Source organism: Microtus pennsylvanicus, chromosome 10 (assembly GCF_037038515.1).
Source record: "Microtus pennsylvanicus isolate mMicPen1 chromosome 10, mMicPen1.hap1, whole genome shotgun sequence".
In the NCBI taxonomy this organism is placed as follows: domain Eukaryota; kingdom Metazoa; phylum Chordata; class Mammalia; order Rodentia; family Cricetidae; genus Microtus; species Microtus pennsylvanicus.
In genome coordinates, this window is record NC_134588.1 from 31784126 (window position 1) to 31795919 (window position 11794).

General features: G+C 43.6%; 1 protein-coding gene across 3 annotated transcripts; it reads left to right on the plus strand.

The window, feature by feature from the left end:
• Nucleotides 1-5389: 5389 nt before the first annotated feature.
• Znf281 (zinc finger protein 281) lies at nucleotides 5390-10486 on the plus strand. Of its 3 annotated transcripts, XM_075988112.1 has the most exons (3): nucleotides 5410-5521; nucleotides 5742-5888; nucleotides 5997-10486. In XM_075988112.1, exons 2-3 carry the CDS (start codon nucleotides 5756-5758, stop codon nucleotides 8423-8425), a joined length of 2562 nt encoding a protein of 853 aa, XP_075844227.1. In that variant the 5' UTR covers nucleotides 5410-5521; nucleotides 5742-5755; the 3' UTR covers nucleotides 8426-10486. The 3 variants fall into 3 exon arrangements, with proteins under 3 accessions (XP_075844226.1, XP_075844227.1, XP_075844225.1); XM_075988111.1 differs by having other exon boundaries at nucleotides 5390-5521; nucleotides 5738-10486; XM_075988110.1 differs by having other exon boundaries at nucleotides 5742-10486.
• The last annotated feature ends 1308 nt before the right edge of the window (nucleotides 10487-11794 follow it).

Genomic DNA, 11794 nt, shown 5'->3' on the forward strand with positions numbered 1-11794 from the left:
TGTCATGTTCACTGCACTGACTCAGCTACACCCCCAACTCCACGAACCTAAATTTTAAGGGTCCCACCAATTGCATTCCTTTGAAGCTGGTGACTTAAAACCGTGAACGAGTCTATTTAAGGCACGGAAAGAGCCTTACATAAGGAGGCAAAGGCTCTGCCAACCTGTCAGTTTTGTGATACCTGGAGCGAGCCTCAAAGCCTCCTCCTTTCATAAATTAAGTTAGCAGTGCTTGTGCCGCTCACTTGGCAGTACGGTAGTTAGGGGGAACAAACGGAATTATGTAAATCCAATGCAAGGAGAAAGCTATCCATACATTAGCACTATTTATGTTACACACTGAGCACACGCAGGGCCACCACCCTGTTGTTTGTGTCGCCCAGAAAGAATGTCTTATCACTTCAGAGATACTGGCTTTGCAATAGTCGTGAAATGGACCACAGAAGCACAGGGTAATCAGGAAAAATAAAATCACAGACTCCCATCAGTCACTGACTATTACAGCCATGGCCCAGCGGCCTTCTGCAACCGTGAAAACAAGAACAGAGCTGCCTGGCTTCCCAGCCAGCTAAGTGAGAAAGAGATGGTGTGTTTTTCCCTTTCCCTTACAGCGCTATATTTAGCGCCTGTACAGTATCAGATGTGGCTCCGGTGTTCTGTTCCTAGTCCTGGCTCCTCCTCACGAGGTACACACCTGCTCACAGGAATCTGGCTACAGTTTGGGTGCTTCCTGTCAATCAATTCTTGTCACTAAAATGCCGAGGGAACTAGTAAATCTATAGGTTAATGCATTTATATAAGTTATTTATGTCTTGGCACATCCGCACATTGGATAGACACGCCATTGGAGTTCCTGGCAGGAGGCACTCTTCAGGTGTGAGGGCTCTTTCACTCTGGAAATGTGGCATTGTATTGTAAGACAAAATGTTGGTGGGGGAATTTGAGAAATCTCAGTGCCAGTTAAGATGGCAGTTGGTTCCCTCCAGCTGTTCTTAAAGGTATTTTTCTCTGCCAGGTGAAAATGCAGCTAATCACTATGACTCCAGATGCTGATGTCCAGATGTTCCCGTTTGGTTCCATCCATGGAGAAGAGATGCGTTTGCCGCACTGGGGTTTATGAAATATGCACAGTTAGATGTCAGCACACGACCGGAACTCCAGGAGCTGCTAACATTGTGGGGAACATTCCGCGTGTGTGGGGCCTACACACAGATGAGGACTATTTTTAATGTTACACTGCCCCACTGCCGTGGCAGCATCAGGGAGATGCCTCAAGAGAGCCGCAGAACCCCTGGCGTGAGTTTCAGACTTGTTGGCGGTCTGTGGAAGTCACAGATGGGGTCTTCTCGGAATGTGTAAAGTCTGTCGAGTGGAAGAATAGCCAAAGAGAAAAAGAAAAGCTGAGATTGGAACTTCCTGTATTCAAAATCCATTTTCAGTTTAGATCCTGTTTTCAAAAAGGAGAGGGTTAACTACATTACAATTTAAAACAGGTAACAGAGACAGAGCGCAGTGAAGAACTCTGGGCTGTCCTCATATTCTGCCCAGTTTACCAGGACATGAGGGAAAACATGATCTTCTCCTAACCCTTCCTTTAGAAAAAACTAACCTTAAAAAATTACATATAAGCCGGGCAGCGGCGGTGCATGCCTTTAATCCCAGCACTCAGATCCCAGCACTCAGGAGGCAGAGGCAGGTGGATCTCTGTGAATTTGAGGCCAGCCTGGACTATAGGTGCTAGTTCCAGGACAAGCTCCAAAGCTACAGAGAAACCCTATCCCGAAAAACCAAAAAAAAAAAACAAAAACAAAAACAAAACAAAAAAAAAACCCCATAAATTATATGAATGGTCATAGAAGAGTTATTTGATTTTCAAACTATAGATTTTATCTAAACAGCTGAGTTTCTAATCCAGACATCATCATGTGGATTATGTAACATCCAAGAAGTTTGATTTGACTGAGAAATTAATTTATTGCACAAAGAAAAATAGTCCTACTTCATCAATAAAATTTGAGTGACCTGGGCCTAGTGACTTGACTCAGTGGATAAAGATTCTTGGTCATAAGCCCGACAACCTGAGACTGACTCATGAAAGCCACGTGGTACAAGGAGAGAACTGCCTCCAGCTGTCACATGACATGCTGCTGTGGCACACACATACCCAGTAAAATATGTGCATACACACACACACTCATATACATACGATTGCAAAGGGAATTATTGGTGGAAGACAGGTTACTAGCTAGCGCGCCTTTAGCTGCAGAACCATCTTGCTGGCAGATTAGTTTTGTTCACCTTTATAGATTAAAATGTTTAGGTTTTTGTCTGGTTTGAGACAGTTTCACCGCACAGTGCTAGCAGGCCTTGGACTCACTATGCAGCCTAGCTTTGAACTCACAGAGATCTGCCTGTCTCTGTGTCCCCAGTGCTGTGGTTAAAGGCGTGCACCACAGCTCCTGGCCTGAGAGTTTCAGGTGATATTTAGACACGCATGGTGAAGCATGTCTTTCTTTAATCCCAGCACTCAGGAGACAGAGGCAGGCGGATCTCTGTGAGTTCTAGAACAACCTGGACTACATAGAGAAATCTTGTCTCAAACAAATGAAATCTTTTTAAAATTTAAGTGTTATTTTAAAAAGTATTCATACTTCTGGGTATGATTTCAGTGCTTGGGAGGCAGATACAGAAAGAACAGGAGTTTTAGGCCAGCCTTGACTATACAATGAGACTGTTTCAAACAGACAATTCACACTGATGGTCTTCTTTGGAAGATTTATTCACCTTAAGTGTATGACATTTTGCCTGCATCCATGTATGTGCTCCATGTGCATGCCTGCAGGATCCTCTGCGAGAGCAACAGGTGCTTTTAACTGCTGAACTACATCTACAGCCCCGTTATCTAAGCTGATCTCGTTAGTTCTGAGGGTTGGAAGGAGGCTGGCTACTTTTCCTGGTAGCCCATAGCCTTATGCACAGCAGGCAACCACAGCACCACTGAACTATGCTCCTAACCCCCAGTGTTTTAATCTTTCAATTATTTTCCAGTTATAAGCATCAAAGATTTTGACAAATATACTAAAGTTGCCGCGGCCTCAAACAGTGATTAGAAATATTAATGTCTAGTGCTAGTTCTGATTTGACTTTGATAATATCCTGACTTTAATTTTTTTTTTATCACCCGGCTACCTTCCAGAAACTGATATACTGATTTTCCTAATGACAATTCTATGTAGTTGGATGCTCTTTTTATTTTCTATCTCTAAAGAATTGACGAGCACAACCAGTGTAAGCGATGTGCTGGTGTGCTGTCATATAAATGCTCAAGGTGCAGCTTCTAATGGTGAAAAACGGGAAACTAAATCGCCCTTGATGAAGTGTGTCTTCTTTGGTCTGTTCTCAGGAAAGTTTATTTCAGGCATTTCTACTGCTGGAATGATTAGCGCTAACAGCTTTCCCCCTCCATTTTGTTTTACAGGGTCTTTTCATCTTCTTGATAGATGGGGTGTACAACCCAGAGGTAAGTCTGCTAGGAGTAGCTCAAGGCTGACAGAGTGAATGAGAGAAATGACAGGTTTCTTATCTTGATAACGGAGGGACAAAGCTGGCTTTTCATCTGAGTGTCCTGCTGCCCTTCATGCTTGGACTAGCTTATATGCATCCCAGCTTACTATTAAAAACACTGGCACCCTGAATAAAGGGACAGCCTCATTTCTCACTGGCACCGACTGATAGTTTATTACTGCCTGAAGTTTTTGAATTTTCAGTGGTTAATACTTAGCTATACTTGACAGTTTGGGGAAATCCTTAAATGCAGTTGCATGGGGTTAGAAAGGTACAATGCCTCATCAAACAACCCATAAAATACAGTCCTTAACTTTTCCAGGCAGACTCAGAGAGGCCTGTGTTAGTAAGTAACAGTCCTTATGGTTTTAATTGTGAAATTTCTCAGAGAAGATATTTAATTACAAGAAGTCATTTAGCAAAACACCATGAAAAAACGGACATGTAATTTCTTTAAGAAAACACACAACCGGGTAGTGGTGGTGGGGCACGCCTTTAAATACAGCACTTGGGAGGCAGAAGCAAGTGGAACCCTGTGAGTTTGAGGCCAGCCTGGTCTACAGAATGTGTTCCAGAACAGGCTCCAAAGCTACAGAGAAACACTGTCTCAAAAAAAAAAAAAAAAGTTACAAGAATGTCAGGGATGTATAAATACTCCCAGGAAAGATGCTGGTGTAGATGCTTGGGCACTGTGAAAGTGAGTGCTTTTTATACATTATTAGGCACTAATAAGCAATTATTTGGTTTTGTTGGTAGAACTTTTTTATTGTTTTGATTTTTCTAGACAGGGTTTCTCTGTGTAACAGCTCTGGCTGTCCTGGAACTCGCCTAGTAGACCAGACTGGCCTTGACTTCAGAGAACTGCCTGACTCTGCCTCCCGACTGCTGAGATTAATGGTGTGCCCCACCGCAGCCAGGCTTATTGAACTTTAATTTCAAGCTTTTACCGAATTTTGCCCAGTTGAATAATTTCCCCAAATGAATAATTTTGCATGAGCCTTACGGCATTCTGTACTGAAAAGGGTCGGGAGGGTGGGGTATGTTTCCTAGCAGAGAGCTTAGAAAATAACGATGGTCAAAATTTTCAAATGAGGCTAGAGAGCAACTAACGCGGCAAGCAAACTCAGATGACTGGGAAAGTATATGGCATTTAAATACCACCTGCTGATGAAGTACGCGTGGGCGTGTTTTACAGGATGGCCGCACCTGGGATTACACGTGGTTTCCCTTTGCTGTATAGCCTTCAGGTAGGTTGGCAGTGAGACAATTTTTTTCAACGGTACCTCAAAGGCTCCTCCCCAGTAGAGGCAAGGGCTCGCGTTATTACCGCCCCATTCGATAGGAAGGAGTAACAGGTATCTGTAATCAATGCTATCACGAGAATAATGCTTTCAGACAGAATCACGTGTGCCTCAAGGACTCCTTTTCTAGGTTTGATTTTTGACTCAGTACCTAGATAGCAAACCCTTAAGGGAAGAAAATGCCAAAGTTCAGTCCTCAGTTTCTCCACCTTCTGCAAACCCCTTTCTCTGCGGCTCCCACGCCACGCTACAACACACTCACCAGGCGTCCCCCGACTTCCCGCCCCTCGGGTTCCACCTCCAGAGCGTCTTTTCCCCCAGAAACCCTCAGCCACTTTCTGCCCCTCGACGCAGCCACCAATCACGTCCCCCCGCTGCGGAAGCCCCTCCGCCGTAGGGCTCTAAGTCCCCGCCCCTCCCGCCCAGCCCCCAGCAGCTCCGCCCAACCGCCCCCTTGATTGACAGGCCGGCCAGGCGGAAACTGCGGCGCAGGCGCACTGAGCCCGTAGAGCTCCCCTCTGGTCCGGTCGAGGAGTTCCCGGCAGACACCGCGCCGCGGCTGCGCAGAAGCGGGGAGGCTTTTAATTCCATTGTGGAGAGGACGGCGTTATTTTTATTAACTGGAGGCGACGGCGGCTGCGGCGGTGGCGGAACCCGTAAGTGTGGCCGGCGGGCCGGGCCGGGCGCGGGGGCGGCTAGGAAGGCCGCGGGGCTGAGCGTGCCGAGCCGGAGGCAGCGGGGCTGCGGACGGGCTCCGGGCGCGGTGCGGGCTGGGCGGCGGCGCGGCGGGTCCCAAACGCTGCGGTGGTCCCGGCCCGGGGCCCGGCCCTACCGCCGTTCCCCCTCTTCCCTCCTCTCCCTCCTCTCCGCAGCCAGGCCTCCTCCGGGGTATGAAAATCGGCAGCGGGTTCCTCAGCGGCGGCGGCGGTCCCGGCAGTAGCGGTGGTAGCGGCTCCGGCGGCAGCTCCGGCGGCGGCGGCGGCAGCGGCAGGAGAGCAGAGATGGAGCACACCTTTCCCCAGGGTATGGTTATGTTCAACCACCGGCTCCCCCCGGTCACCAGCTTCACCCGGCCGGCGGGGACGGCCGCCCCTCCCCCGCAGTGCGTGTTATCCTCCTCTACCTCCGCAGCCCCGGCCGCAGAGCCCCCCCCTCCGCCAGCCCCGGACATGACTTTCAAGAAGGAGCCGGCGGCGTCAGCCGCGGCCTTCCCTTCGCAGAGGACCTCCTGGGGATTCTTGCAGTCCTTGGTGAGCATCAAACAGGAGAAACCCGCGGACCCCGAGGAGCAGCAGTCCCACCACCACCACCACCATCACCACTATGGGGGGCTGTTCGCTGGGGCCGAAGAGAGATCACCGGGCCTAGGAGGCGGGGAAGGGGGGAGCCACGGCGTCATCCAAGACCTCAGTATTCTCCACCAGCATGTCCAGCAGCAACCAGCCCAGCACCACCGTGATGTATTATTGAGCAGCGGTAGCAGGACTGATGACCATGGCACCGAGGAGCCAAAGCAGGACACTAACGTCAAAAAGGCAAAGAGGCCAAAGCCAGAATCTCAGGGAATCAAAGCCAAGAGGAAGCCAAGTGCATCTTCCAAACCGTTGGTTGGAGATGGAGAAGGTGCCGTCCTCTCCCCAAGTCAGAAACCTCATATCTGTGATCACTGTAGCGCTGCTTTCCGGAGCTCCTATCACCTGCGGAGACACGTCCTCATTCACACGGGAGAAAGGCCTTTCCAGTGCAGCCAGTGTAGTATGGGTTTCATTCAGAAATACCTACTGCAGAGACACGAGAAAATTCACAGTAGAGAGAAACCCTTTGGATGTGATCAGTGCAGCATGAAGTTTATTCAGAAGTACCATATGGAGAGACACAAGAGGACACATAGTGGAGAAAAGCCATATAAGTGTGACACTTGCCAACAGTATTTTTCAAGGACTGACAGATTGCTGAAGCACAGGCGCACGTGTGGTGAAGCCATAGCAAAAGGGGCCGCTAGTGCAGATCCTGGGTCATCCAACCATAGTAATATGGGTAGTCTGGCTGTGCTGTCTCAGGGAAATACAAGTTCTTCAAGGAGAAAATCGAAGTCAAAAAGCATAGCTATTGAAAATAAGGAACACAAGACTGGCAAAACAAATGACTCACAAATGTCAAACAATATAAACATGCAGAGTTATTCAGTAGAAATGCCCACGGTGTCTACCAGTGGAGGCATAATTGGCACGGGAATAGATGAACTACAGAAAAGGGTGCCAAAATTGATCTTTAAGAAAGGAAGCAGAAAGAATACAGATAAAAGCTACCTTAATTTTGTGTCTCCACTACCAGATGTAGTTGGGCAGAAATCCTTGTCTGGTAAACCAAGTGGCTCACTTGGCATAGTCTCGAATAATAGTGTGGAGACCATTGGTCTTCTCCAGAGTACAAGTGGCAAACAAGGTCAGATAAGTAGTAATTATGATGATGCCATGCAGTTTTCAAAGAAGAGAAGATACTTACCAACTGCCAGCAGCAACAGTGCCTTTTCTATAAACGTAGGACACATGGTCTCCCAACAGTCAGTCATTCAGTCTGCAGGTGTCAGTGTTTTGGACAATGAGGCCCCATTGTCACTTATTGACTCCTCAGCTCTAAATGCTGAAATTAAGTCTTGTCATGACAAGTCTGGAATTCCTGATGAGGTTTTACAAAGTATTTTGGATCAGTATTCCAGCAAATCAGAAACGCAGAAGGAGGATCCCTTCAGTTTAACAGAGCCACGAGTGGATTTACACACCTCAGAACACTCAGAATTGGTTCAAGAAGAAAATCTGAGCCCAGGCACCCAAACACCTTCAAATGATAAAACAAGCATGTTACAAGAATACTCCAAATACCTCCAACAGGCTTTTGAAAAATCCACTAACGCAAGTTTTGCTCTTGGACACGGTTTCCAGTTTGTCAGTTTGTCTTCACCTCTCCACAACCACACTTTGTTTCCAGAAAAACAGATATACACTACATCTCCTTTGGAGTGTGGTTTTGGCCAATCTGTTACCTCAGTGTTGCCATCTTCATTGCCAAAGCCTCCTTTTGGGATGTTGTTTGGATCTCAACCAGGTCTTTATTTATCTGCTTTGGATGCTTCACATCAGCAGTTGACACCTTCCCAGGAGCTGGATGATCTGATAGATTCTCAGAAGAACTTAGAGACATCATCAGCCTTCCAGTCCACATCTCAGAAATTGTCTAGCCAGAAGGAACAACAGAAAAATTTAGAGTCCTCAACAAGCTTTCAGATTCCATCTCAGGAGTTAGCTAGCCAGATCGATCCTCAGAAAGACATAGAGCCTAGAACAACGTACCAGATTGAGAACTTTGCACAAGCATTTGGTTCTCAGTTTAAGTCGGGCAGCAGGGTGCCAATGACCTTTATCACTAACTCTAATGGAGAAGTGGACCATAGAGTAAGGACTTCAGTGTCAGATTTCTCAGGGTATACAAATATGATGTCTGATGTAAGTGAGCCATGTAGTACAAGAGTAAAGACACCCACCAGCCAGAGTTACAGGTAAGGTCTCAAGAGTGACCAGGCTGGGAGTCTTCTAATGTAATTTTGTTTTATTTTGAGAACACTGCCATTGGAATGTTTCTACACGATCCTATTAAGAATAATGTAATGCCCTTTCAATGCAACTTTTCATATTTAGTTTATTTTGTTAGTGTGATTTTAGCTGTTTGTATTATGATTTTTAATCAAAATCAATAGATTAAAAATAGTTTGACATTCAAAGTGACAATGTTTAGCAATCAAATTTACATGTATAGATTGTCAGGGAATAGCCCAAAAGTTTTAAATGCAAAAAAAACAAAAAAACAAAAACTACAGGAAAAAAAAAAAAGAAAAGAAAAAAGAAAAAAAAAACTTTGTTGCTAGGATTAAGGTTATTCTAATTGCTTTACTCTCAGGAAAGTGTAATAACGCATGGGAATTCTGTACGTTATCACCGTAATGGAATATCCAATTTACAAATAGTATGATACACATTTCACTGTTTAAGTTAAGGGATCTTAAACATTTCAGATTGCTCCTTCTGGGCTGATAGAATATACATTTCATCATTTAAGTAAGGGATCGAAAACATTTCAAATGCTATCTCTGTCTGGGCTGATCCAAAATTCTGAGATTGTTGGCTACCTATATTTTGTTGCAGCTTTTAAATGTACTCCAAACTTCCAAACCCATGTTCATTCCAGCTTGGTAGAGCAAATATTCTTGGATCTTTGATCAAAGCCTGGAATGATAGCTTTAATAAAAGAAAGAGGGGGGGAAGCACCCTCCTTATCCAACTATAACAAGGCTGTAATTCCATTAAGTGATTCTGTTAATGTCTAGTACAGTGTTAAAACCCAAGTGGTTGGTTGGTTTCAGTATTAGAAAGTAAGTTGGATTCGCGTAATACATTGAAATTAGGGGTATGCATTATTCATTATACATGGCCTAAAAGCATTCTCTCACTTGTGCTATTACGTACCACCTTCACTTCTGTTTTTTTGGTACTTATTCTTAACTTCCTCTTAAAGTTCTAGGCCTTCTTGTTCCTTCTCCCTGTCGTGATGGTTTCAATTTTAGAGTGATTTGTCTGTCATCTAGTAGATGATTGATTATGCATTTTATATGTCTTATGGCATCTAAATACTAAACAATAGTATTTAGTTTATTCATCTTTTTTAAAAAAAAAACAAGCCCAATACAGATTTCCATGTACAAGCTATAGATATTAAAGGGTTGTAATTCCACCTGGTAGCATAGCTTGTGTAACAGATAAGAGTATATATTTACTAGTGACATCAGAACTCTTTGTGAAATTGCAGCCTTTAATGTACATTTTGAAGGGGTGTATTAGTCAGTATTGTACAGGGATCTTGTAAAGTCATCAAAACTTGCTATGAACGCTAATTGCCATTTGAAGCTACTGATAGGCAGTGGCTCTGCTCTAAACCACTTTTTAGCAATTGTATTTTTTTCCTGATTATATTTTTAATGTACTTTGATGTTTATGCTGATGAGTTTTTTATGTACTTTTGGTGATGTTTCAGTCTTATGAACTCTTCTGACGTCAGAAAAGTACCACTGGTTGTTTGCAGTCTTCTTGTGTAATCAGCCTACCACAGGCTTCCGTGTATAATAAAGTAATTAATATTGTGCAAGTGTAAAACACTTCTGTTATAAAAGCAGTGTTTTGAAAATAAGAAATTATTAAAAATGGTTACAAAATACTAGTTAATTCCCTTTTCCCACCTTCCTTTGGCTTTAGTTAGCTAAAGGGTACCAACTTGTCATTGAAAGATTCTTAGAAAATGTGTTTAATTCTTTTAATACACTCAGTACTAAAATGTCTGTATGTCTTACTCAGTGCAGTAAGTTGTATTGGGTACAGAGACAAGTGTGATCAAAGGATGGCGAGACCTTTACCCTGTATCTCTTAAGCTGTATCATTTCTCTCTCGCTCGCTTTTGTTTTATACAGGTTTTGAATTTCTTTAACTTTTATTGTGTGTACTGAATACTACATATGTATTATTCTGATTGTTTGCTCTAGTTTACTACCAATAAAAGTCCTGTTAATCACAAAATTGAAGAAAGGAGATATCACTTAGTCATATTTTTCAGTTTTCTGTGGATTACATTTCATAAACTAGTCACATTAATGGTATAAATTGTAAGTTAGGAGCTTACATTTTTATTGTATTTTTAATGTATTTTGTCTTTCTAGGTTTATATGAAAATGCATTGACTATTTTGTTTGAGGTGCACAATAATATAAGGAATAGAAATCTAATATGTAAATTAATACTATATTGATACTAGTTTAACCATCCTAAATATTATCCTAGGGAGATATTTATTGAGGCTTTATTTAAAATCATAACGCAATATTTTGGCTCAAGGTGATATATATCCTTTTGCCTCAAAGGGTTATAATAAAATTACAGAATGATGGATTAAAATGGTCTTGAGCATTTTTAGTAAGAAAAAAGATAAATTGCAGCTAACATGTTAAGAAATTGAGAGCGTAGGTATTAGAAGGAAAAGGTGAAATTGTAATATAGAAGATGCAGTAAAGGTATTTGAAGTAAATACTAACTTTAAATGATAAAAGAAACTGACTATGGTGACCATGCCCTTAGTTTCAGCACTGGGGAGGCAGAGGCAGTCACAACCAGACTGGTCTACAAACAGTTTCAGGCCAGCCAGGGCCACAATGGGACCTTGTCTAAAAGAAAAAGTTGCACATCTTTTGAGGTGTTTAGAAAACTGTTGGTTTAGTGGCATGGATATCGACGGACTAGTAGTGAGCATACTGAAGGGGAGTAGAATGCTCTGAGGCTGTGCGTATGTGTGTGATGATACATAAGTATCGTATCATATCATATAGTAAAGGTAAGCATGGACCTTTGCTATTAGAAGGCAGGATAGTTTGTTTTGCCATAGTTACTCCCACACTGTTTCTTGGAGTCAAGTACTAAACAGAAGGAAGTTTCACTCAATCTAAGATGACTGCAGTTACTTGATTCCCTGAAGAGCTTGTTTTTGCTCAAACAGATAAGAATTTTAAAACCCGCTTACCTGCCTTTTTGTTTTCCTTTTATGGAATATATACAGATATTATCATTTTAATCAACGGCTTTTGTTTTTAAGGCATGAGACCATGTATGGCTAGGAATATAGGTAGTTCAGATGATAGAGTTCTTCCCAGCATGCACAAGGCCCCTGGGTTCTATCCCTCAAACCGAGTTAGCCAGCTCTGCCTGATGAGCACTGGGGAGGTGGAGGCAGATGGATAAGAAGTTAAGGGTCATCTCTGGCTACCTGATGAGGTCTGAGGCCAGCCTGAGCTACGTGAGACCTTGTCTCGAAGAGAGGCATTAGGTGGGATTCTG